The 27,526-nt window shown below is 37.9% G+C and overlaps 3 protein-coding genes across 4 annotated transcripts in view; all 3 read left to right on the plus strand.

The window, feature by feature from the left end:
* The window catches only part of rhbdl3 (rhomboid like 3), a 61,519-nt gene extending 52,777 nt beyond the window's left edge, over window positions 1-8,742 (plus strand). The window contains exons 7-9 of the mRNA XM_022766896.1: window positions 3,533-3,633; window positions 4,340-4,400; window positions 5,355-8,742. Of these exons, the coding sequence (XP_022622617.1) occupies window positions 3,533-3,633; window positions 4,340-4,400; window positions 5,355-5,626 (434 nt within the window). The 3' untranslated portion in view covers window positions 5,627-8,742. The remainder of the gene's footprint in view (window positions 1-3,532; window positions 3,634-4,339; window positions 4,401-5,354) is intronic.
* A 1,334-nt stretch (window positions 8,743-10,076) lies between these two features.
* On the plus strand, window positions 10,077-16,642 carry LOC111237680 (BUB3-interacting and GLEBS motif-containing protein ZNF207-like). 2 transcript variants are annotated; one of them, XM_022766872.1, is made up of 11 exons: window positions 10,077-10,236; window positions 11,025-11,151; window positions 11,317-11,455; window positions 11,610-11,792; window positions 12,435-12,510; window positions 12,669-12,730; window positions 13,074-13,213; window positions 13,598-13,696; window positions 14,548-14,793; window positions 15,150-15,306; window positions 15,844-16,642. In XM_022766872.1, the coding sequence occupies exons 1-11, from the start codon at window positions 10,196-10,198 to the stop codon at window positions 15,993-15,995; spliced, it is 1,422 nt and encodes a 473-aa protein (XP_022622593.1). In that variant the 5' UTR covers window positions 10,077-10,195; the 3' UTR covers window positions 15,996-16,642. The 2 variants fall into 2 exon arrangements, with proteins under 2 accessions (XP_022622593.1, XP_022622592.1); XM_022766871.1 differs by lacking the exon at window positions 13,598-13,696.
* Window positions 16,643-20,508: 3,866 nt separating this feature from the next.
* On the plus strand, window positions 20,509-25,555 carry LOC111237683. Its single transcript, XM_022766877.1, has 4 exons — window positions 20,509-20,846; window positions 21,362-21,715; window positions 24,410-24,516; window positions 24,928-25,555. The coding sequence occupies exons 1-4, from the start codon at window positions 20,792-20,794 to the stop codon at window positions 25,129-25,131; spliced, it is 720 nt and encodes a 239-aa protein (XP_022622598.1). The 5' UTR covers window positions 20,509-20,791; the 3' UTR covers window positions 25,132-25,555.
* The last annotated feature ends 1,971 nt before the right edge of the window (window positions 25,556-27,526 follow it).

The following is a 27,526-nucleotide window of genomic DNA, read 5'->3' on the forward strand; positions in this document are numbered from 1 at the left end:
TCTATGTTTGCAGTGTAGTGGTATTAATGTTCACATACAGTAACCCATAACTTAACCCTTATTATTATGCACATCCCTTCCATTTTTGTTACCATTTTTTTTCATAAATGAAGAATGAGGCCACTGTGAGGACATGGGAATTCAGTTTCATTCATTTTTGTGTCATGTTAGATGGTGTATGTGTAAGCACTATGCAATAATTATTGTTTGCACATCTGTATGCTGTATTTGTGGCTAATATGCATGTTTTCTCATGCTTGTGCGAGTGTGCGAGTGTGTCTGTGTATGTTTTTGTTCAGCCTCATTTTGAGCCCACTCCCATAAATAGAACCATGATTGAGATGCCGTGGCTTATCCTATCATCCCTCCTCATGGTGATTTGATATCTATGAGCTCCAGAGCCCTTTCTGTAATTATATACAGTATGCCTTCAGCGTAATGTACCCTAATGTTTGTGTATGTTTAAGAGAGAGACACAGAGAGCTAGAGGAAGCAGCAGAAAGAGAGACACTAAACAAAGCTGGGTGGAACTGAGCTAAATGTGAAATGAGCATCATCGAAACCACACAGCTACATTAATGTACAAATTCACGAGGATAAATGTGGCTTAAGCTTAGTCGGTTGATTTTGCAGCTATTTGAGGGCTAAGCTTAGCAAGCTGCAATTTTACCAGAAATCACACAGGCTTAAATATCTAAATGGGGTCTACTGCTCAGTGGGCCCATTTATTTTGCTTATGTTTATTTTTGTTTATCTACCATGAAGTCCTTACTCTTGAATTACTTTAAGATTAAGAATAAATATGAAAAAGATTAGAGTTGTCTAAGCGATGATCAAGGTCTCAGGAAAATAATAATCATTCAAAATGCTCACCTCTGCCATCAGCTACCTGGGTTTGATCTTAAGCTCATCTTGATGGTTTCACAGCCATAAGGAGCTTAACTGAGAAGGCACACTGGACTTTTTAGGCCATATGAAAAAGTTTATATAAGTATAACCCATTGTCTGTATTTTGGATAAAATATTTCAGTTTCGTATTTCTACTGATCTTTTCATATGCCAGTGAATTATGAGGCCAATTTTTTAAAATTAATTATAAAACAAGTGAATCACATGCCAAACTAAAAATCTTGACCTTGATTTATTCTAAAAACATCTTTGGAGTCCAACAAAGCAGCAAAAAACCAACAAAAGTAGGTCAAATTCTGGAGCCACTTCTTCCAAAATCATCAAGCGGCTGTGGATGTGAACCACAGCCACAAAACTCCATCAATATCAATATTAAACTTCTTTATGATGAGTACAAGAAAAGGAAAAAAAAACTTACAGTGGTTTGACAAAGCAACTTCTAATTAAAGTCTACTTACTAGCTTTTTCCACTTTCTGGAGCTTTCAACTATATCACATAGTTTAAAAATGCCAGAAAAAGCCAGTAAGTGGACCTTGAGTTTTGTCAAGGAATTAACTCCAAGCTCCAGACTAAATGTTGATGCTTAAATTTACAATGTTACCAAACTTTATATACTGTAGTTCATATATTTCTTGTACATATGTAAATGTTAATGTATATACACATATCTGTGTTTGTGTGTTATGCGAATAAAGCATATTTGTATTTGAGAGAGAGAGCAGAAATTAGTTGAACATAGAGGGAAAGCAGGAGACCATTCATCACCAGCTCCATGTGCTCTCCTGTGCAGTGTCCGCAATTGTGTCTCATATCTTTAGCATCAATAATGCACACAGGTCAGTGCCGTGGAGCAAAGGGAGGGAAAAGATATACTAAGAAATGAAGAGTGGATGGAGTCTATGCACAAGGAGAGAGAGAGAGAAAGAGAAAGAGAGAGAGAGACAGTGTGAGCAAAAGAAAAAGAAAATGAGCAACAGAGAAAGGACAGAGTTGTGTTTGGATAATTTAATAGTCCAAATAGAGATTTCTCTATCTCCTTTTTTCTTTTATTCTGTCTCTTGTGCAAAGAATGCAGTGGGAACAAATTTCTTCTGGAGACTATTCAATGCTTGATTGGATCTTTTGTGCATTCAATGAATTGGTACCAAGGTGCTAAAGACAGCAGTCCCTTGTTTGCAGCAGCCAAGTTTGTATGAATGCATTTGTTTTACAAAAAAATCACAGTGTGTGCTGGTACAGTATGAGCAAGCCTCTATTCAGGCCTATTCATAATGCACCCATATGAAAAAGCGAGTAGCAAAGCCGGCTTTATGCCATACAAAATAGATGTTTTCAGAGCACAAATGGTCACAGCTTGTACAAAAACAGTTTAAATTAGCCGTTTAGTCACAGTGTCTCCCAGTGTGACCCTCTGAGGGAAAAAAAATTCAAATTTCCCCCTGAATAGTGAAAGCTGAGACTCAAGATTGTGGCACGAGACACATTTTCAAGCAACCAAATAAAATACTGTGCCATTTAGCACATTTAGCATTTTTTTTCTAATCTAATCTAGTTGAGAAAACATTCACACCACAAGGTCTATGAAGTAGCTGTTCTGGAGTTTTACATCATATCACATGATCATCATCAGTAGAGGGAGTTTGTCCAGTTAACATGGATGACAGATGTGCAAATTTTCTTTTTTTCTGAGCCTTTTGAAGCTGCTATTGAGGATCACGAAACGGGTAACTTGTACTGCAAAGACAAAAACCCACAGAGAATTATCACTTGACCCTGCACTTCTCCTGTTCCATAGATCTTTACAGCATCTTTCTGCTCATTGGTTTGATTTTATAGCCTGAAACTTTATTGTTCACTATCACCATTCTCTTGTCGCTCTCAGCTGCAGATGGCTAGCTGTTTTTAGTCATGAAAATCTCTAATAAATCCACTGTACACCAGTTGCTCATCACCAAGCTGCAGACATGAAAGGTTAGCTTGTGAACACAGTGGAACATTTTTGTTGCTGAAGAGCCAGATATTCCCCTCAGGAGTTGGTAGAGACCAAAAACTGAGTTAAAAGGAGGCTGAATGTCGGACTTTTCATTCATCAGGTGGCCAGAATAAACAATTCCAAATGAATGCTAATGATGCTCTTTATTTGCTGGATGTGTACATAAGCAAATGTTTGCTGACAAGTTTGCCATTTTAAAAGGTGATATGTTAGTGTTGTGGTCACAACTTGATTCTATTCCCTCCAAGTGACCGAAAAATCTGTCACTGCAAGATTTTTCTCATCTCAACTTACAAATCTAACCCCATCTGACATTTCTGATTTAACTCATCACTCATATCTTTTGTATTTTACCCATTGACGGTTTCTCTTAATTGCCACCAAAACCTCCTTCTTGTTGCTCATCATAATTTTTAGTTTTGGTTCTATTTTGAGTTGAATTTGAAGCGACTGTGGTATTTTCAAAGTGAGGTTGATCGCTATTGTGTATTTCTAATTGAGGGGATAGATATCCTGTTACTTTTTTAAAGCTGTGGATAATACATGAATAATACATAAATGTTCTCATTTGTTTATAAATAAAAACCAAAAGCAAGTTTACTGACCTGTGACCTTTCTCATCACTACAGGGTCTCTGGCAGTATCTGTCACTGATATGACGGCTCCAGTGGTCGGATCATCCGGGGGAGTGTACGCATTGGTCTCAGCACACTTGGCCAATGTTGTAATGGTAAGTTTGTGTGTGTGTGTGTGTGTGTGTGTGTGTGTGTGAGAGAGAGAGAGAGAGAGAGAGAGAGAGAGAGAGAGAGAGAATGATTATCACATCACTCAGTTGTCACTACAGAGCATTGCCACATCATCAAAGCAGCTTGTTGTGGGGCCCAGCAGGTGCTTCTCTATCTGCAGATGCCATAAATTCCTTACCATCACTATCAGTTGTACCCCAAAGATCAGAGTGTGTTTGAGCTTGTGCACAGGTTTATGTGACAGCATGGGAGGAAATCCCATCCCACTGCTCTCTGCTGTCCTTTGACATCTGTGTCTGCTCTGTTTGGTCTTCTCTCCCTCTGTGGGTCGTCATACACACATTTGGCAAACAGCACTCAAGGTGAACCTCTATTATGTGGAACAGGGTGCTCATTGTGTACTCTGCCAGATCCTCCATAACATTCTTGGGGTCAGAGTGGGGGAGTTTGTCTTCCTGCTTTCAGCTGAAATCATATTATCTAATACAGCAAGAACAGAGTGGGGGTCAGAGTGTCTCTGGGATTTTCAAAATTGATGGGAATTGAGACAGAGGGTGTGATCTCATGTCATGTCATGTCAGCATGTGTGTGTGTAAGGAGGACTTGACCTTCTAGCACAGTTATGTTCTGTCTTTGTCATCAGAACTTGAAAATGAATTCTCCATTCTCTCTTTCTCTCACTTTTTGTAGAACTGGTCGGGAATGAAGTGTCAATTTAAGTTATTCCGGATGGCCATGGCTCTGGTGTGCAGTAAGTCTAGATAAATAGTCCTCAGTTCCCTTTAACCTGTCTGGTGATTTATATATATATGTGTGTGTGTGTGTGTGTGTGTACATATATATATATATACATTGTTATTATTATTATTTATTTTATTTTTCTTTTCTTTCTTTTTTTGACAACAAATCCCGTGAAAAGACCAAACAGACAGTCGGGCACTGGGTTAGCAACTGTTATATGAAAAGGAGTAAATAGTGTATTTGTTTGGGACTATTTTCAGTATTTTCAGAGTTGGTGCAGTATTGATTTTTTTCAGTAGTTCTTTGTAGATCAGGTAATTGTTGATTTTATTTTTCTTGTGCAATTTGTTGAAAATAAGAAATAAAGATAAAACATCCTATGTTATTCCATCCAGCAAAGGTTCCATGTTTGAGAAATATGATTTTGCTCCAAAGGCAACAGTTAGTTGAAAATTTACAACTTAACGCATCCTTGACCATAATGGGGTATTGAAAACAGGACCATAATCTCTAGTGGGAACCTCCCCAGTTTTGTTTTATTTTAGACCATTGAGGGACTTCTTTTGTATCTCAACTACAAGACGTGTTTGCTCTTGACCCATATTGTTGAGAGGCGATGTGGAGATGAGCCAAGAATTCCCGATCTTCATAAGAATAAAGAATTGAAAAATATAAATATTAGGGTATTTTAATCAACACAAAACTGTCCTTAGTGGTAGTTGTCCAAGAGCAGTTACATGAGTTTAAAGTTCATTCTGGTCAAGAAGTGAAATAAACAGTCAGCATTTGTCTCAGCTAGATTAAACTCATCGTTGGCGTCATGAACTTCAGTAGAGTATTTGGAAACAGTGGCTCTAATTCTTCTGCCTTCTAGAGAGGACTATTTCATTTTGATATGCTAGTTGTCAAGAACTACATATAATGTATGCCTACAGCTTACTAATGTGTAATTCTCTGCTCACAGTGAGTGTGGAGTTTGGTCGGGCGGTGTGGCTGAGGTTCTACCCTCCGGCCTTTCCTCCGTGCCCCAACCCCAGCTTTGTAGCTCACCTGGGAGGGGTGATGGTAGGTCTGACGCTGGGTGTGGTGGTCCTGCAGAACTACGAGCAGCGACTCCAGGAGCAGTCCCTGTTTTGGATCTTTTTCTGCGTCTACACCTTGTTTGTGCTTTGCGCCGTCTTCTGGAACATTTTTGCCTACAGCTTGCTTGACGTGCGACTGCCTCCGCCACCGTGACTTGTCTATTAAAGGTAGATAAGACACTGTATCCCCTTTACTCCTGCATCAGTAGATGCCTGACCTTTCTCTGGATGGGTCACCTCACCCCTCATATTACGAACTTCACCGTGGGGTGATCAGAGTTGTCTAACAGCCAACCTCCTCTTACATCCAGTGCTCTGATGCAGGGATAGCTGACAACCCTCTTTGCTTGTCTCATCATACATTTTTCAACTCACCTGCTACCTTCTAGGGTCGAGCCTTCCCATCGCTAACCTCCACCTACTCTTTGTCTTCATCTCTGTTGGATGCTTGTGGGACTTTTGTTGACAATAATGTGTTGACAAATGAAAAGCCTTGGATCTAACACAACAGGATCAAGCAGGAATAGTCCTGTTCACATCGCTTAACCTTCTCTGCCTCTTCCTCCTCAATCCAACGGTGCCTACTCATGGAGACATCAGCCTGTGAAAGTATTACTGCACTGTTGCCCCTTGTGTAGGGTGACAGCAGTAAAACCCTGCAGTATAAACTGTTCTCAGACAAAATAAGTTCCTAAAGAACTGCTATCTGCCTGTGCCCTCTTCTTTAGTACACAAAGAATAAGATCATATGAGAATTTAGGCTTAGCTGGTGTTTTGTCACCATTACAATCAGCACGAGTGGTACACATAAAACTGATAAGCAGGGTAGCTAAACCCCTCAAGTTTCACAGTATAGAGAGAGCATAGAATAAATAGGCTACAGCAACCTTCAAAAGTTATTATGAATTTACCTTTGAAGCAAAATGTGGGTTGCTATTCAAGTGTTGCCTTCAGCGTTTGGCACTTCCCCAGAGAAGGATTAATTTGTGTTCAGCGCTATTTGAACCTCAAACTTTTGTCTTTGACATTTTTGTGTGTGTGTTTGCAAGGAGTGCGACAATTGTGACATTGTGTGTACAGATAAAAAAAAAAAAAAAAAAAGAAGCAGAAGTGCCATTCAGACTTTAAGCTTTCAAAAATGATGCCAAAATATTGCTATAAGCACCAGGGGAAGAGCACATCTCCCCGACAAGTATTGCTTTTGTGTAAGAAAAATTTATCTAATTTTGTCTGTAAAGAGTCGGTCGAATGTAACAGTAATTTTTCATGATCTTGATCTGAATTTCTCACAAATAACCTTGGAACAGCCCAGAAGTGCAGTCAAGTTCTTGTCATTCTGTTGTCCCCTTTGGGCATTTGCAGTGATTTTTGCAATGTTTAAAAATTTCAAAGTGACGGAAGTTAATTTATTGATTGGTGAAGAGGTGAATTGAGGAAAGTGGGATTGGAATAATGAAAATATTCACCAATGGGTAAACTGGGCTGCTCTGAATAAATCTAAGTATTTTTCTCATTACCAAACGTAGAAGAGCACACATGCCTGACCTCGACTACATCTGGGCTGGGGTCGTTTCACTCTCAGTTCGAGGGGGGGGGGGCAAATCAATGCTCTCTCATTAGTTGCTGTCACAACTTAAATTGTTAACTGATTGAACTGGGATAGAAAACGACCTCAGCCCTAAGCTGTGAGTCTCAAACTGTACTGTACTTTAACCTCATGTTACAGTGGTAACTGCTTCGCACAAACGTTATTATAATGTAATTAAATACAAATTAATATTTTAACATGCATTTGCTGTTGATTTTATTTTTACTTGGTGATATTGGTATGTTGTGTAAATTGTTTGGTTGGTCTGCATTGTGATATATTAGCTATATCCTGTATGTATCCTATTTAAAAAAATTGGTTATGAAGATGGTCTGGGATTGTACATAACAAGGGCTATGATACAAAACTGAGTGAGGGGTAAATCACTGACAATATTTTAACATTGTGCATATTTTGTAGATTTGATATGTACATACTGGAGTACATTAAACAGTTTTATACAGAAACAAAATATGATTTCTTTGGATTTAATGAATCTGACTGTCCTCTAGGTTTACTGGTAATCTTTTACATGATTTAGCTGCTTAGCAAAAAGAAAATAGAGAGAGAGAAATAGAAGTGTGTCAAGTTTGTTTGTCATATTTCTTGCATGGATGTGTGTATGGACATACGTGCATGTCTCTGTATGTGAATGAAGGTTTTTAATCATTTAAACACAAGTCATTGTGCCAAATAACCTTATTGTGACCTTACATCAAGTCACACATGCCCACACACACACACAAATGCCAGTTTTATTCAATATCCAGGGACAGGAATTACCTCCCATTCTACAAAGAAATGTGATCAAACTAAGCAGGTCTGAAGCCTTGAAACCAGATTAGCTTTAACCCAGTGTTAAGCGAGAGCTCAGGGCCCCAGAGTCGAGAGCCAGGTTTAAGAGCCTTTGTGAAAAAAAACACGTCAAAGTGATCAATGAAATGTGTGAGCATACAAGAATCAGCCATAATTCATTCAGAGAAGGGACCCCTTAAGCTGCCACTGAACGTCTTCTCTGTCTAGCCGTTGAAACCATATGGAGAGTAGCGATTTTAAAGCCGTAGAATGAAAAATTCATTAGGCAGCCAAGGAAAGCCGCTTCGAATCTCCAGTTTCAGAGGTAATCATTCACCTTGGTGAGGAAGAGGAGACAAGAGAATCCGCAAGGAAGGAAAATCAGTCTGAATGCATTTGTAGTGTCTCTGCATTTATGCTGCCTGCTGAGAGCAGCACTTGTTACAATTTGGTCCTGTTTTAATATGCATTTCACACCTTTTTCGCTACAGACAAGTACAGAGACTAAAGCTGACAGTTAGTACTGTCTGATGAATAATTATTGCCAATGTTTCCAACAAGAACATACCGACTGTTTTAATACAGTCATAATGATCAGTGGTGGAAGAAGTAGGCTTCTCAGATCTTTTACTTAAATCAAAGTAATACCACCATGTTGAAACAATCTGTTACAAGTCATGCATTTCAAATATTATTTCAGTAATCTTACCTAAGTATTGGTGTTAAGATGCACTTAAAATGGTTATTATGCATTTTCTGAATAATATATATTATTGGATTATGATTATTAAATGCATTCATGTATAAACATCAACTTTCATATTGCAGCTGGCAAGAGTGTGGCTAATTTGAATTACTTTATATACTTATGGATAGCTTAATTTATAATGATACGTCATAATTTATTTGTTGATTATATTTTGTATTATTAATGCAAAGTAAGTAGTAAAGCTGTGAAATAAATGTGTTGGAGTAAAAATTACAATAATTGCCTCTGTTTTGTCATGGAATAATAATATAAACAGCAATTTAAAAGTATTAGTATTTAGCTATTTTAGCCCCTTTATTATCGTCAGCCTCATATCTTGTATCTCTACCATTAATTTTGTTGGGTGCTAAAGCTTGCCCCTTGTTGGTATTTCAGCTCATCTCAGAGGTGCTGAATGAGGTTGCGGTCAGGGCTCTGTGCAGGTCAATCAGTTCCTCCGCAGCAAAATTGTAAAACCATTTATTTAGGGACCCCACTTTGTTCAAACGTTGTCACTCTCAAAGGGTGTTCCCCAAACTGTCACCTTAGAGTTTGATGCACGCCTTGAATGCTGAAGCAAGAAGATTTATATAACTCGAATGCAGAGGATTCAAGATCATTCAAAAAACATTGATGGACTCTGTGTTTACAGGTTGTTTGTCATATGTAATATTGAACAGAATACAGTCTCTCAAAATCAGAGATTGAATACCAATCCATGATGCCATGGCAGGGGATTGTTTTCTCTTTCTGCAACGTTGTCTCCATCAAGCGGACAATAAATGAACGACAAGTTGCAGAGGTGTGAGAAGTTGTCGCCTACTGTCACTGGACTCAAATTCAGTGTCTTCAGGTCTAGAATAGAGATAGATATCTGAAAGAAATTACTCCAGCATTTAATCCGGCCACAGTGATGCGTCACGGTTTTGTCATCCTCTCCTTTTACAATAATCAATATACTTCAAGGAACGAACTGAGTGAAGCAGACTTCTACATATCGGTACCTTTAGACTGTGAGAAAATCCTTTTTATCATTATAATATCACGAAACCTTAGTGAGGAAACCCGCCTTGGACTCTTTTATAAGAAATAAAAACAAATTTATCTGGTTTCAGCTTCTCAAATGTAAATATTTTCTGGCTTCTGTAGTCTCTTTAATGATGTAAACAACATGTTTGAACTATTAATCGGTTAAAACAATGCACCTGAAGATGTAACCCAGGGCTTCTGGAAATTAGGAGGAACATTTTTCTAAATTTTCCTACATATTATTGACCAAACGACAAAGTGGTAGATGGAGAAATAATCGACAAATATAGTGATAATAAAAATAAACGTGAGTTGTTATTTTGACCCTGATCATTGGTGTACAAAATGATAATATTTTGATAATTGATGTCAGTCTTCCAAACCCAAGCGTGTTTATAACCTCCCGTGTTTTCTGTCAACGCGAGACTTCACCGTTAGTCTCAAACTTCCTCCACCGAAGCGCCATTTTCGGCGTTGTCACGGGACTACAGCATGCTGTCATCAAACAGATAATAAGACCAGTGTTTACCGTTTCAAGACCTCTTTCTCAGTATTCCTTAAACATGGGACGGAAAAAGAAGAAGCAGATGAAGCCATGGTGTTGGTATCCTTTTCGCTGGATGAGAAAATACAGACGTAGAAATGCCAGACGCTACACGTTAGCTTGACAAAAGGAAGGCCTAAGCTAGCCTGCCCGAGTGTTTTCGGTTTGTAAGCCAACGTTAGTTGAACTATTTCTAGTTTATATAGCTTTTTCCAGCCTACACTCAATGACTGTAAAATGTTGGGCGACGGATGCATTTGCACGGTTGTGGAAAGCGTTAAATTGATGGTAATATTAAGGAAACTAAGGCTTACCTCCGATGTTAGCTAATCTGTTAGCCGTACATTGAAGATTCAGGGTAGCATCTGTGTTTCAAGCTTTAAGGCCGATATAATGTAGTCTGAAACAAGGCAGCAACTAACGATTGTTTTCATTATCGATTTATCTGTCGATTATGTTCAAGAGTAATCATTTGGTCTGTATATCGACAGAATTGTGTGAAAAACGCCTGCCACAAGTTGCCAGCCCCATTAACAGACCAAACCCCCATAGATTATAAGGATATTTTTGACATAAAATAAAAATATTCAGATGTATTTTCTCTCGATCTACCAAGCCAGTTAGCTAATCGTTTCAGTCCACTCTGACACTTTGTTTTAAACAAACTTGTGAAACCTTATAATTTAAACTGCCCGGTCCTTTATTGTAAATAGGGATTACGTCTCGGAGCATTGGGACTTTATTTAAAGCTTGTGTGTGATTCACTCCCTTGATGAACTTGGGTGTTGCATGGTGTGTTATGCTCATGTTTCCAGTCTTCGAACATGATCCTGAACTCCTTCCTCAAGGTACTGCAACCGAGACTTTGATGATGAAAAGATCCTCATTCAGCATCAGAAGGCAAAACATTTTAAATGCCATATTTGCCACAAGAAGTTGTACACCGGCCCAGGCTTGGCCATTCACTGCATGCAGGTTGGTGCCTCGCCCTTGTCATTTATCCTGTTTTAGCGTCTTTCATTCCATGTTTCCTGGAACATTTTGGTCAAATAGGGCTGTTGGCTGTCCTCATAAAGTAGATAATGAATGAACTGTGCTTGTTATTGTACTATGCTCTGACTCACTTTGCATGTGTTTCAGGTACACAAAGAGACGATTGACAGTGTACCAAATGCAATTCCTGGAAGAACAGACATCGAGCTGGAAATCTATGGCATGGAGGGTATTCCAGAGAAAGACATGCAGGAAAGAAGACGAACATTAGAACAGAAATCACAAGGTTTGTACACCTGCACAGTGATTGTATTTCTGTGGATTAAAGTTTAGATAAAACAACATAAATAAAACAAACATCATCATCCTTTGTAGAACCTCAATCAATTCACATTTAATACAAGTGAAAGCATGTATGTGTATTACTGTTCTGTTTTCAGAGAGCCAAAAGAAGAAAAACAATCAGGATGATTCTGATGAGGACGATGATGACGATGAAGCAGGACCATCAGCTCAGCAGGTAGCTGCTGTCCAGCCCCAAGCAGGCTACGTTGCTCCAATGGCCCAGCCTGGGATGCCTCCTGTGGCTGGTGCACCTGGGATGCCTCCTGGAGGATATCAAGGCAAGGATGCGTTACAGTGCGATAAGACTTGCATTGATACCTTTTAAGTGCCGTGTTATGGTGGATCTCTGTGGCAATGCTTTTTTTTTTTTACACCAAGGGATGTGTTAGTGAAAGGTATTGAATACAAATGTTTGATTTGTGATCCCTTGTGACTTTTTTCAAATTTAACACTCAATGTTTATGGCTTGAGACCTGCAGACCTTTGACTTAGTATCACACTGATAATGAGGTGGTTAAGTTGTCAGATATAGGTTTTCAGTTTTTCTTTTTTTGGAGTTAGAATCTATATTAATTTATAACAACGTCATATTTAAATCCCTCCCACTATTCTCTACATTTTTTTTATGTTGTCCTCGTCATATATCTACATTAATTTATTAATGGTTTAACTGTTTAGTCCTCATACAATATATAATAGATTCAAACACACAATGCCAGCAGATTCAGAACTGCAGTCTAATAAAAATGTTACAAAGTTGTGTGAAAGTAGCTGATACAGCAACCAATACAGCAGGGAAAAGTTGGAAGAGTGTGGTGGTATTATTGCATATGTATTCTTTTTTTGCCGAGGGATGTAGCTTCTCTTGTGGAGTGATGAAGTGTTGAATTATTAGTAAACAGAAAATGTCATGTCTACAGGAATGCCTCCCATGATGCCAGGCGTTCCTCCCATGATGCATGGCATGCCTCCTGCTATGCATGGAATGCCACCAGGGTAAGAGCTCCCTCATTAACTCTGGGATTAATGATAGCTTTTGGCCATTTGGGTTTATTGGTCATGCTCATACAACAAGTTCTTGGTTTTGGCGTATAACAGAGATTTTATTATAGTTATTAGCCAAATCACTCATTTTTTTTCTTTGACTTTTTTAGGATGATGCCAATGGGAGGGATGATGCCTCCCATGATGCCAGGGATGCCTGGTATTCCTCCGGGTGAGTTTTGTCTACACATAAGAACATAGATCCCTGTTATATTGAATTTAACCCCATCTATCCGTCTTTTTTCGACTATGATCATGCCTGAAAGTGTAACTCACATTGCTTACTTTTATACACTGTTTGGCACAGCAGATTTAGCTAAACTTGATGGTGTGTTAAAACCCTGAGAGCCATAGCAGTTTACAAAATAGTTGATTCAAATGAAAGATTTATTAAGAAGTGAAGGCAAGTCTTACCTTATTCTGCACTCCTTTTTTTCTATTTTAGCTTTTTCTTTAGATGTTGTCAATGTGTTGATGGAATAATGTTAACTGGAGGTGTCTGGGTAATCCCTCAGGAATGCCACCCCACCTGGCTCCACGGCCAGGGATGCCCCACATGGCCCCTGCCCCCGCAGCAGGGGCGATACCCAGTCGACAGGCAGCACCAGCAGCCCAGCCCACAGTCACCAAACCTCTCTTCCCCAGTGCAGCACAGGTGGGCACTGTGTAACCCCCCCCACAACTTGCACTCTCTCTTTTCAGGAATAGTCAGAATATAAACACAATCTTTTTTCTAGTCAGGGTAGAAAATTGCGTCCTTTTTTGTAATAAAACTTTAGTATGGTTTTATATAAATGCGTCATTCAGGAATATTTTGAACATTTTATTTCCCAGCTACTCAGTTAATTTCTGATGTCCCGTTTAATCTTTCTCTAGAGTCTGCTGTTCCTTTATTTCTAACTTTCTCATTCCCACTTCATTTTTTTTTTTAATCAGTGTCACTAATATGTAGAATATTTTGTTCTCATAATTGAGTTTAATAGATTTTTTTGGACATGTTACATGCCAATGCTGTGATCTCCTTTCCACCATGCTGCAGATGGGCTCTGGTGTTCACAGCAGCACAGCAGCTGTTTCTTCTGCTCCTGCAGACCTTCAGTCTGCTTCTTCCCAGCCTCCCTTTCCTAACACGCCACAAGTATGCTCACAGACAGGACTTTGACTTGGACTGTGGCAGCTGCATGTTGCTGATTTATTAACTAGGCTGATTACTAACAGTATTTGCCTCATAAACCTACTTGTGCATCAAAACAAGCACGTTGGCCATAATATTGCTGTTGGAGGATAATTATCCCTGACAAGTACTGGCATACTTTTTGTCTGGGAGCTTTATTACTGTGCATGTGCTTTCATTAACACAGAATGAGGTATAACAAGGGATTTACATGGATTTAAGTTTGCATCATCTGCCCTCCTAACCTCTGGAGCATGAATTCTGCAAAAACCACTCATCATGCTTTGAGATGACTTAATACGATGCAAATTGATTATGTGTGTATCTGAGGATTTGTGTTTCCTCTAATAATTTATTTGATTTTGTGAATTCAAAGGATTTAGCTCATTTCATGCAAAATTTGCACTCCAGGGTAAAGTCTACATGTAACATGCAATAATTTGTTGTTAGGACTCGTATATAAAATTTTATTGGGAACATATAATTCTCAGGTCAAATGGGTAAATAATTTAATAATTTTACTATGTCACACGATTCAGACTGACCAAATCATGAATAAAAATGTAACTGAGTGTGTATTTAAAAAAAAAAAAAAAATGTAATCTTAGGTTTATATTTGTATAAATTTGCTTCATAATAATTATCACAAAGGTATCATCTGTTGACCGCTCTGTGTCTTTTTAAAGGTGTTTTTTTTTTTTTATATTTTTTTTTTCTTAATTTTGAAAAGGTATGAACTGGCTTTGGTTTTGTTTTTTTGTTTTTTGTTTTTTTTTTTAAAAAACCAATCAGTTACCTGTATTGTGTCTGCACAGGCCCAGCAGAGCGCTTCAGGAGCTGCAGCTTCAAACTCCCACAGTACAGCCGCCTCCTCCGACCCTCCCAAAGCAACATTCCCCGCCTACACCCAGCCCTCTGTCTCCTCTTCCTCTTCCACTTCTTCTAACCCCTCTAGCAGCACTGTGGCCAAACCCCCAGCCACAGTGACCAGTAAGCCTGCCACCCTCACCACCACGAGTGCAACTAGTAAGTTGATCCACCCTGATGAGGATATCTCACTGGTAAGTTGCTTGAGCTTTCTATTTTGCCCTTTTCACAGTAAGTAATGACTGATACATATAATAGTACATTTAGTGATAGGAGAGAATGAGTTGTTTTTCATAATGAAATTAGATATTTATGGAATTTTCACCAAATGATGGTATTTAGACTGTATATCTTTACTCTTAGTAGTTTCTGTTTTGTGGTTATATTAAAGGATGATTCTGAACTTGAATATCCTCAGTCTGAAATAAGGGCACGCCAACATTGGTACCCAATTCCTCATCATTTTTGTGAGCGTTTCTTTGTACTGTAAGGGGCATCCCAGTGTTTCTTAAGTCTGAATGTTTGCCTTGTGTGTTGTCCCTGCCAATAGGAGGAGATGAAGGCCCAGTTGCCCCGTTACCAGCGTCTTATACCCAGGCCGGGCCAGGCCCATGCGGCTGCTCCCCCAGTGGCAACTGTGGGCAGCATAATGCCCCCACAGCAAGGAATGCCACCACAGCAGCCTGGCATGAGGCATCCCATGCATGGTAAGAAAATACTTGTTAGGAAACTCAATCTGTGGAAAATACCCTTTTTAGATGTTCTTTAAAGCAATAGTTTGATGTGAGAAATAGGTTTATTTGTTTGTCTGTTAAAGCCTGCAGCCAGCAGCCCATGAGCTTAGCTTGGCAAAAAGACTGGAAATATCTAGCCTGAAGGTGACTAAATCTGCCTTCCGGCACCTCTAAAGCTCACTGATTGTGGCACATTTAGTTACATTCAGACTGCTGGAGTAGAGGTTTCCCCCTGCTTCTACTTTTTATGCTAAACCAATCTAACCATATGCATGAAAATAGTATTGATCTTCTCAATGTACGGCGTTCATATGAGAAAATGGCATTAGGTAGGACAACGTCCGTGTCAGACACATTCTCACCCAATGAAAATGCTGTTTAATTTAGGCGAGGGATGGCAGCACATATTAGAATCAACTTAAATGAGCTACACTTTGACTGACATCATCTGTTGAATCTGTAAAAACTGCAACATTTTTACACTCTGGTATCCCTGTGTTCCCTCTGCAGGTCAGTATGGTGCTCCTCCTCAGGGTATGCCAGGCTACATGCCAGGAGGGATGCCTCCATATGGGCAGGGTCCTCCTATGGTGCCCCCTTACCAGGGAGGCCCTCCCATGGGCATGAGGCCGCCTGTCATGTCTCCGGCTGGACGCTACTGAAGCAGCAAAGCAGCCACCACATTAGGTTTGAGGTTAACACCTTTCTCTCATCCTTGTGCTTTTTCAAACCTAGCTGCAAGCAAAGAGCAGTAAAACCAGTGGTGGTGAAGACAAACATTATTTGTTAAGAACACATGGACATTTAATGTAACATCTATATTGGAAAACAGCCAAACACCACATAAGTTCCTGGCAGTTATTTTGTGGCTATTTGCCTACATGTGAGGATATATATTTTTTTCCCATAGGTTTCACTCAGGTTTATAGAAGTGAAGTGTGGTAAAATGATTCATATTTCTTTTGAAGCTGCTGGAGTTACATGAACGTACCAACCCCCTTACAAAGGCAAGTTTCTCTTGTAAACATTTGATTCATTTTGTTTATTGTTTATTTCTTTGGTAGAGTGATTGAGGCCCTCACAGCACGCTTAGGTGCTGTTGGACTTGCGTCCCCAACCTTGGTTGGTGAGGGTCTCAGCAATGAAGATGATTCCAACTGAGTAGGGTTACAAATCCATGACTCATCAGTCTCTAGCTTTATTCTTATTTCAGGTTTGTTTTTAATATTTCCTGGTTAAAAGGGTACCTGTATGCATCCTTTGTAATGTTTTATGAATCTGTTGTAATAAAATCCATCTTGAAATCCAATGCTGGTTTGTCCTGACGTACGTGGAGGTGAGTCATGAAGGTTTGTACTGGTGTTGTATTTCTAGGCTTCTTATGGCTCTAAGTTACAGGATTTCATCAGATATTCAAGGGAATCCGTTATTTAAACACCAAGTTTGCCATCATCTCTTTTTGTGAAGTTCACCTTCACCAAGACTGGATTTTAAAGTAATTAAGAAATTACCATATATCATTTCTGAAAGAGTGAAGTTTGCTAAGATCTTGTGTACCACCTGCCCAAAACTAAGATGTTGGCCAACTTCTGGTAACAGATACAGCATGTTACCCATGATATGGAAATAACTGCAGATTAAATTATGATATTTGTAGATACTTGCACTGCAGTAAAAAGAGAAATTAGACTTCATTCCTGATTTTTGTCTGTACATGCATACAGTGCTCAAACATGCATGAATGCTTTAATGTTAGTGTTTGCCATATGTCATAATCATGTCCCCATGCACTTCGGGGAGGGGGCAAACAAAATATCAAACCCAACAATACAATAGCTCTGTGTTAAATTCCAATTTTGTAAAGCTCAGTTTTGGATTGTGAAGTTCATTGAGGCTTTACTTTAATTTGACAGACAAGGTTGGAGAGTTATTTGTTTTTAGATTTTCTCGTTATCGCAGTGTACGCAACTGATGTGTCAGCAATGCAGGTTCATCATTTGTCTTTGTGTAAATTGCTTTACTGTATGTATGCATCCATCCCCACAAAAGTGTTTTAAAGTGTAATGACTCAACAAGAAAAAACACAAGCAAAAAGCCACAATAGTCACAAGGAAACACCCTCTCACCAGTCTTCAGATTGCAACATAAGTGTGACAGTAGATCAACACCAATGCAATCTCAAGACGGTCTTGTTAGATTGGTATTTAGTGCAGTGCTAGTTTGTGTTGCTGGGTGGTTTTGTTTTTCTTGTCACATCTTTTCTGCTCTAACTTTCGTTTAATCATTGGTCAATGGCATCTGCAGTGATCCTGTGTTAGAGACTGTTGTAGAGAAATGATAGATGGCAGGTGCACAAATTGGTCTGTATTGCACATGGGAATTTAAAAAAAAAAAAAAAACATGGTGCAGGAGTATTTGTAGATATTTAGTGTGTGGCACAAGTTTTTACTCTGCCCATATCACTTACTGCTTTGTATTTGTTTTTGTTGTCTGTAGCCCATCCATATCAGCTTTTCAGCCTTAAAACCCACTCAGCTGGCATGACAGGTCAGTTAAACCCAGTAAGTACCTGATGTTTATTACAGTGTGGGTCTGTCCTGTTCAACTGGATGCTAGGCCTTGTATTACATAATGTATTGTTTAAAATATATATTTACATATTAAGATAATTGAAGACTTGTACATACTGTAGGTGGTATGTTAAAGAGATGGAAGAGTATGCCTTATGTGACATGTTCATTTCATTTTAGTTACCAAAGGGTACAAAGATTTGGGCAATGACATGTAAATGTTGGATTTGTATGGTCTTATACTGTCTGCTATGAAATGGACTAACATGGTAAGTAATCAGCAATGGATACAAAGGTTGTGTGTATTTGGGGGGCCTTAATGTTAAAGGGTCATCTCACCCTAATGAGAAATAAGATCATTGCTTTTCTCTAGTGGTATTTTGCACAGTGGTTCCCAACCTTTTTGACTTCTGACCTCTTAGAGGGGTATTTCATCGCTGAGTAATACTCTGCAAAGTTATGTTGCAATTGAAATTTTTAATGTAACTTTTCCATATAGCGAGTACTATAAATATTTGACATGGAGGAATAAACATATCAAAACTTGTACAAATAAGACCCAACATCAACAAAAGATTAACTGTTTACCACTAGAAGAGAGGATATTTTTTATGTCTTTGTAGAGTGACGTGACCCTTTAAAATTTTTGACCAAGTAGAAAGGGGTATGAATAAAGTTTAAATGTATTACACTTCAAACAAATGTGGACTTCAGACCTGTTACTGTTACTGTAAGTAGCTTGTAGCTGCTGTCAGATTCAAGTTTTTTTTTTTTTTTTTTTTTTAATAAAATAATTTCATTATTTTTCTGCCGCTTGTCTTTTCTTCCATTGTTGGCTTAAAACTTGGTGAAATCCACCTCTTGGAAGCTCCAGCACATTAACATGCTCAGTGTGTATGTGGACATTCAGAAACCAGTGCACCGCCTAGTGGCAAAAGATGAAAAATACAGGCCCCTTAAATAGGTGTACATAAGGCCCACTGACCCTATGGAATACATGGAAAGAAACCCTATTAGACATCAGTCTGATACATTTGTTATTGTTCACAGTATATACTTAAGTTTGTAAATAAGATGACATTTCATAGTAGTAACTAACTTAAAATGTTATTTTCTAATCGTAATAAATATGCAGTACCAGTCAAAAGTTTGGACACTCAAGTTTAAATATTTTTTCTGTGGTTATGAATAGAAATATTTCAATGTTAAGATGGTATTAATATTGGCAATTTAGCAATACAATACAAATTTTATGTATGTTTTGAAATTAAATATAAACATTATAAGGATCTATAGCCATTAGATGCGTTAGTATAAAATGTAATTAAATGGAAACAAACATTTCAGGACTTAATGATTGCATTTGCATGCATTAGTTTTGTTGCTTCCTTCACCATGTAAATTATTTGCATACATTTCCAGGAATTAGTCATACATTTTGTGACCTTGAATTTGCGGTTAGAAGTGTTAGTGATGGCAGACTTGCTCCACTAAATTTCATATGTGTTATGACACCTCAATTTGTTTCAAAGAATTGTTAGAGTTTTATGAATGCATTCAGCAGCAGTTAAGAGAAACGGTATAAGAGCTGCAGCCTCTCATACTGCAGCACTCGTCTTAAACTGTAGCATTCTATAAGCAGTCACAAGACACAAGATATAAACTGAATTGTGGTTTCCTGTTGGACAAGTGGGACAATGCAGCAGTAGATCCTATCAGCTAGTTGTATGTCACATAGCTCTGCTGGAGATTTTGACACTGAAGATAATTCAACCACAGAGCAAACTGCTTCAGAGATAAACTACTTATACTTTTAGAACTGAATCTAATTTATAGATGAATAATGGAGGTGCATTTTTTAGGCTTCAGTTTTGCACCTCCTTGTATGTGCACCCTAAATTTCAGCTATTTACTGTCTTGTTTCCGTTTCTTCTTCTGCATTGAGATGGTGTTGTTACCCCCACAGTCAGTTTTGCTGCGTCATTTGTTTTCTTTTATAACTTTTTCTCATGTCTAAACCAAAGTTCAGTGTTTAAACAAAGTTGTAAAGCCTGTATCACACTGCCAGTAATCTTATGTTCAAGTGAAGTCACAACAAAAAGCAAACACATTTCAAGTCTTCAAGTCTCTTATTTCTGACCATTAAAATGGCAAAACATTTTTCTTTCACAACTTCACTTATTTGTTTTCCAATCATGAGGTGAGGTTACACAGGCCCACCCTGTGGTGTTTGATTCATTTCATTATTTTACCAAGTCGAAACTTGAGACTTGAATGTTTTTGCTGTCAAGTCTTTTGTTAATTGTCTAGCTCTGTCGTTTGCATCAGACCCTTCAGTCAGTGGGCCTCTTTTGGAGTTATCTGCCCACTAATGCAAATAATCATCAAAAAGCAGATACATCCTGTTCAGAAACTGGAAGTCAGCATCATTTCCTCTGGAATATTCAAAAATATTTTCTGTATGGAAAGTTTTCTCAAGCATGTAAAACAATTAATGCAAATTTAAAAAAAGACTGTGAATAAAGGTAACCAAAAAAAGGATTTTCAAGGACCTACATGCACAAATTAGTTGTTGCTGTTCTGCTAATGCTCTGATCCTGATCCTTTCTGTTTCATCTCTAATGTAATGTGGCATTCTTCATTACTACATGGCCTTAGAAGAAGCTGATCCATCATACGTAGTGTTGAGTGTGCTTCCTCTTGTTTGCGCCTGTTTGCTCTTGTTTTGAGGTTTGAAGGTGGAGCTTCATGGAGTTCCACTTGGTTTCATTTATAGTTAACCTAAACATTTGACGGCAAGCATTGAGTGCTTTGTCTGGGCTGTCATGGTTTACATCACTGACTTCTGACCTCAGGATCTTAATCAGTGTCTCCTGGTGGTGTTAAAGATGACTGCGATCCAGTTCCTGGTTTGTTTGTGGTTAATCACACAAACTGGGGTTGGTAAGTTGTGTTTCGTTGTTTGGCCTGATGGTCTTATCATCTGATTTCTACACTCAATGTGAATTGTACTTAAATAACATGAACACTTCTGCACCACGATGATATTGGGCTATCAGATTAAATTAACTGATAATTTTATTAGGCCATGGTTTGTAGTTGTAGCATAGTAGATTCTACTTGTTATTTTGTCCATCTCATGTACATTGACTGATTGGTTGGAAGATTACTAAATATGGTTGTGGGTGGGTGCACATTTCCCAATTTGTGTGTGTGTGTGTGTGTGTGTGTGTGTGTGTGTGTTTTTATGTCTTTAAAGTGCATTTGAAATGTAGTCAAACATGAAGTTGAATCTTACTACTACTGGATTTATAAAGATTTATAAAGATGATGAGATTATAAAGATGACACAATAACTATTTTTTTGTCCTTTGAAACTTGTGCACTTCTTTAAAATAAGTATATAATCACTATTTCCATCAGACAGGGATGTAACATTTCTTTTTGTTTCTATCAAGTTTGCAGTGAGATTGAGTTCTTGGAGAAGCGTGAGGGGGAATCTGTGGTTCTTCCCTGTGGAGTTGAGCCGAGAAACCCCTCACCCATAGCTGTCTACCTGAAGCGCAGCTGGCTGCGTCCAGTTGACGTGCTGTTCATGTACACCCAGTACGAATTCACTGTGACCAACGATGATGACAAAAATCGCATAACTGTCAGTGGAGACCCGAGCAGCCACTCTCTGAATGTGACCATCTCTCAGTTGACGGCTGATGACACGGACCGCTACTACTGTGAGTTTGTTGTGGCCAACCTTGTCTCTGAAGACCTACACGTATATGGAAGGACTGAATTCTTCCTCCTTGTTAAGGCTGGTGAGTGTTTCTTTTTTTCATGTCATCCCACACACACTTTTCACCTATATGTCACCCACACGAAGCTTTCTGAAACTACTGAAGCCTACCACAAAAACAAGAAGGCCAAAAACTGCCACACACGTATACACAGGAGGTTGACATTTGCAGGGCGTGTTTTGTGCTGTTGTTTCCTCTGCACTTGTGCTCCCACTAACCTCCACAGTCTCATAAATGACCTTGTAAAGGGGAATTTATTCAGTTGAAAGTGATAATAATTTATTCACAAAGGAGGTTTGCAGCCAGAAAGAAAGTGGTTGAATTGACCTGATAAATTCAAGACATAATTTAAGACAAAAAGTATAGGCCCCTATTATGGTGGAAGAGGATATACATAACCTGGCAACCCAAAAGCTCTCTTTATGAATTAAGCATTACTGATATATTGATTATACTGTTGATAAATGATTCATCAACATTAATAAATCTTTAATGCTGTACTAAAATAGTATTGTGAAACCTTTTGGAGTGCTGTAAAAAATAATCTGTTAAAATATATTATTAATAATAATTTAACAGCTGAAATCCCTAAAGTTCGACACACCCCTTACCATGAAATCTAAATTGTTAGACTTTTCCTCATTTGACAAACATTATATTCACCCATTATGACTCACTCTGGTCAGTTAGTCTCAGTAGCCTGACTACAACAGTCAAGTGTAGATTATGATACATGTCATTTTTACATAATATGAACTTATATCTTACTGTAATTATTGTCTAAAAAAGTGTTCAAAACAGTGTATTACTACCTGACAATGCACCCTGACAATGGCTGATATATGTGCTCCAAATTATCTCACAGTTTAAACGTAGGATCTAGTGATGCCCCTGTGCATTACATCAGTTTTTTCCCCCTTTCCTCTCTGGAGATGCCCATGGGTCGGTGGACGTAGGGTTGGTAGAGACATGTGCCGGGGGCTCTGCCGTGCTCCCCTGTTTCTCCCCAAGTGGGGAAGGCTTGGCCGTGGAGGGGGTGAGTCTAAAGCGACAGAGGGGCTTGGCTCCAGTGGAGACGTTGTACCACTCTTATCAGTGTCTGACCTGTTAGTCCACCACTGATGCTGTGTATCTGTTACCTCAGTGTGACTGTTTATCCAAGGTGTAGCCAGATATTCACAGGACGGCAAAACTATGCTTAATTCTTCTTTATTTAAGCAGGTGTCATCAGTCAGAGAAATAATAATCACCTTCTACTCACACAACTGCTTCTAATAAAAGTCAAGTAAATATTCTGCAGATATTCATATTGCTAGTGTCTTGATGTATTGTTTGGATAGAGTTGACTCAGGTATTGTGAAACAGCTACATGTGTAAAAAGGTTACATAATAACAATGTTTCCTTTTTTTTTGCTTGTACTGTATGTCTGGGTGTGTGCACAACTAATAACACTACACAATAAGGTACACCAGTAATGGATGACAGTTTTTATCTGTTTTCATTCAAATTTGGGGTATTAAGTAATATGGATAATTAACCTGTTGATCAGTCGTTCGATCTGGTGATATTTATTTTTCCTGTGGACAACAGTGGTTGGGGGTTTTTGCAGAAGTGAAAGACTGTGGGTTGTGATGTAGGCATGTTCTTTTTAACAACCAGATTAAAATATAACTATAGGCTTTAAAATGAGTCAATTAGACTAATAATTAAGTTTTATTATATAAGCAAAGTGAAAAACAGAGAAGTGCTGTCCCACTATAGCTGGCATGACAAGCAAAATTGAGCAATACCACAAACCATTAATTCACAGAAGCAGAAAATTGTTCGTAATTATGTGTCTTAAAGGATAAGTCTGGTGATATTCTATATTTTTCCATAGAGCTCTATTGTATAAAAAGTATTACATTACATAACACATCAGTGAGCTGCACTGTTGCTTGGTGACAGAGTTTTTTTTTTCTTTTTTCTTTTTGAGTGCATCCCACATACAGATCTGTATTAATCACAGCTCAAAATAGTTCCCAACAAATGCACAATTTACTCCTGTTTGAGCAACCAGCTGTTTTAGGAAACTGTTTAGCCTGTTGGTTTCATGTTTTTCGTGAGTTTTTGGATTTGTTGACAATAAGAAAAATATAGACTATCACCGTTTTTGACTATAATACATTGACATTCATAATTAAGGGGGTCGATTAATAGATTATTTAAAATACTTTATCAAAATTGGTGTTTGAGATGTAAAATGTCATTTGCCGTTAAGTTAATCTCCCACTTTCACCCAGCAAACCAAACTGCTTTCACCTCCTAGTACTTGATGCTAAGCACCATTTATGTCACTATTCATGTGGGGTTTTGGGTGCTAAGCTGTTTTTTCAGATAATACACACACCCTTAGCCGCACCACAATGGCTGATTTCCCCTGAAAATAAAAACAGTATATTTAAACTGCAGCACAGAACTAGGAAGGAAGTTTGGCTCAGTGGTTTATGCAATTCCAACATGTTGTACTCGAGCCGACCACTTACAGTTATGTACTGCCTTTATTTTCAAGTATTGTTTCTATCCTACAGGCTTTTATGAACCCCATATTGACAAATTAAATGTATGAATATTGGAGCAGCCTAATGCTGAGTGTTTGTGTCCTGCTGCAGAAGTGAAGTTGACCCTCTTATTTCTCTAATTTTTCTTTTCTCTCCCTCTCTGCTTCTCCACAGGAGGTGATTGTGGCTGCTCCAACTACTCCACTCTGCTGTATGCTCTGTCTGCAGCTGTAGCCATTCTCCTCCTCCTCATCCTCATTGGATTTGTGGTGATTTATCAAGTGAGTGGACTCATAGCTTCTAATGTGTTGCTCAAACACTACATAGGAATAAGGGGAAAATATAACTGATGTATTAGCACCTGATTTTTGAGAGCGTGCCAGACACTTCCTCTGCAGCTCACCACAAAAACCACACTAGTTTCATAATTTGTTGCAGGCAGTTGTCAGCATGTTATTTTCTTAAAGTGAGACCCCTATTCTACTTCTTTAAGTTTTAATACGTTTATAGTTGTACCGAACTGCACCAAGTTTTACAAGTAACTGTAAAACATGTCATAGCGAGAATTAGACTTGGTTAGAATTTCCTATTCAGGAAAATGACAAACACTGATTTTAACACAGGAAATCAAGAGCGTGTGTTCATTTTGTTTGTTCACTGATTTGTTTTCCTTCTGTCTCGATGACTGTCAGGGCAAAGCACACCACAGTGTGAAGTTACACCCTCAGGCTCCCATCTACGAGGTGATGACTGGGCTGCAGCCCCTCAGCCAAAAACTGGCCTCTCACCATCTGGAGGAAATTGAGTTTTCTGAGTATAGAAACTGCACTGTGAAGAAATCCTGCCCTGAAAACCATTATGAAAGCCCGAGTGGGCCTCTCTGCTCCAGGACCTAGTCTCAGAAATGAAATATTAGACCTTCTCTCCAGGATCATGAACTAGACCAGCTTAACCAGCTCAGCTGCCTGTGACACCAAGACTCAACAATTAGTACTCTGAAGTTTGTTCAACACATTTTATCAGCTTCCCCCTAAGTTTCCTCATACTGTTTTTTGTTGTTATGTTTATTGGACTGTTGCTAGTTTTTAGTATAAGAGTGTTTGTTTTTGTATTTTGACATTTCCATAAGAACCTTTATAAATATTTGCAATGGGGTGGGGTACTATAGGTATGTTTTAAAAATTTTATACCAGTGTCAGTATATAGTGTGATGTAATACATCTTCTTGAAAAACTAATTGTTTATGTAAAATAACCAGACAGAAATGTATTTTTGGTAATTTCAGCAAATTAAAGGTGTGTGTCCTTGATGTCCAACAGACATGTTGAATGCATTGCGTCCCTCATTTTAAAAGAATTTCAAACCTACATTGATTACATCCAGTGGGATACTGTTAGGGTCAGGTTATAGTTGAAAAGAAGAAGTTTCTTAAAACGTATTGTTCAGCCATGTCAAAAAGTGGGCAGAGTGAAAAACTGATTGTCATACAGAAGGGTATGGAGATAGATTTGTTTCGATATTATTTGTGCGAACAGATCGACAATCCGTGAGTAAATGTGTAATCTGTAAATATAAAACACCTTCCACAAATACAAAAAATAAATGTACAAATTCACAAAAATATCCTGAAATATAAAACAGATGTGCAAATACACAAGCAAATTCCACAATAGAATGTATCTGTGAATACATTCAATTAATTTACAAATAAATGAAAAGCATTTGTGAAGCAGAATTTGATTTGGCCAAGGGTGTACAGTTGTTCTCAACATTGATAGGGACGCAACCACCCTGCCACCCCTCCAAAATAAAGAAATTGTCATTTTAATGTCATCAACCAAATGGTTTATTAACATTTGAGATCTGAATTTACAATCAGAAATGCCCATACGCAAATGTAATATATGTACATGTGTTGAATCTCCATATATGAAATACATGTCAATTTGAAGTAAAATCATATATGAAAATGAAACGTTAACTAATTAAAATGAGCTATTTTGCCTACATTTGCCAAGGCACTGCAGATGAATAGGATAAAAAAAATAACTAAAAGATATCACCACAGAACTTCCTCAGTTAATTACTTACATTAAGACAGTATTTCCCCCTGAAATGTTATGTTTAAATATGCAGATTAGCTTGTTTGGTGAATTTAGACCAAATCTGAGCAAATAAATAGAGGGTAGTAAAACAAACACCTAAATGTGTATTTTGGATATTAGCTTTCCATTAGTTGGAAAGAAGACATGTTATGCAAGCGAAATAGACCGAAATCTCAAAGTTGACCATTAAATGAAATAGCAGTGTGCTTGCCTGTAGTGTCCTGACATAAACAGTAACTGAATTATGTTGATTGTACACTCCTAATTTGATAACTATTCATTCTATTCGATTATTGCATGCTAATAGATTGTCATCAATGACAACAGATACATGGTAAAGACAGCCCTCCCTCAAATGTGAAAAGAAGGAATTGCAATTGTTGGAAAGTGTCATAGTAGAGTCAGGCATAAAAATGTCAAAAAAAGGTCATAGTGTAGTCAGCCATAAAAACTCATAAAAATGTCATAGTATAAAGAGGCATAAATAGTCATAAAAATGTCATAGTATAATAAAAATGGAAAACTATAAAAATGTCATACTATAGTGAGGCGTAAGATATCATGAAATGTCATAGTATAGTAAAGCATAAAAAGTCATAAAAACAACAGTATAGTAAGAGATAAAAACACCATAGTGTAGAACAGCTTTAGAAGTCTTAAAAACGTAATATTATAGTAAGGCATAAAAAGTGATAAAAATGTCATAGTATAATAAGGCATAATAAGGAATAAAAAGTCATACGACAGTGAGAAAATAAGATCTCAAAAAACCTCATGGTATACCAAGGCATACAAAAGTAATAATATAGTAAGTCATAAAAACTCATAAAAACGACATAGTATAGTAAGGCATAAAAAGTCATAAAAACGTCATAGTATAGTAAGGCATAAAAAGTCATAAAAAGTCATAGTATAGTAAGGCATAAAAATTCATAAACACGACATAGTATAGTAAGGCATAAAAACGTCATAGGATAGTAAGGCAAAAAAAGGCATAGTATGGTAAGGCATAAAAAGTCATAAAAACGTCATAGTATGGTAAGGCATAAAAAGTCATAAAAAGTCATAGTATAGTAAGGCATAAAAATTCATAAAAACGACATAATATAGTAAGGCATAAAAACGTCATAGGATAGTAAGGTATAAAAAGTCATAGTATAGTAAGTCATAAAAACTCATAAAAACG

The sequence above is a fragment of the Seriola dumerili genome, unplaced genomic scaffold (genome assembly GCF_002260705.1).
Source record: "Seriola dumerili isolate Sdu_G_001 unplaced genomic scaffold, Sdu_1.0 BDQW01001087.1, whole genome shotgun sequence".
Classification (NCBI taxonomy): Eukaryota; Metazoa; Chordata; class Actinopteri; order Carangiformes; family Carangidae; genus Seriola; species Seriola dumerili.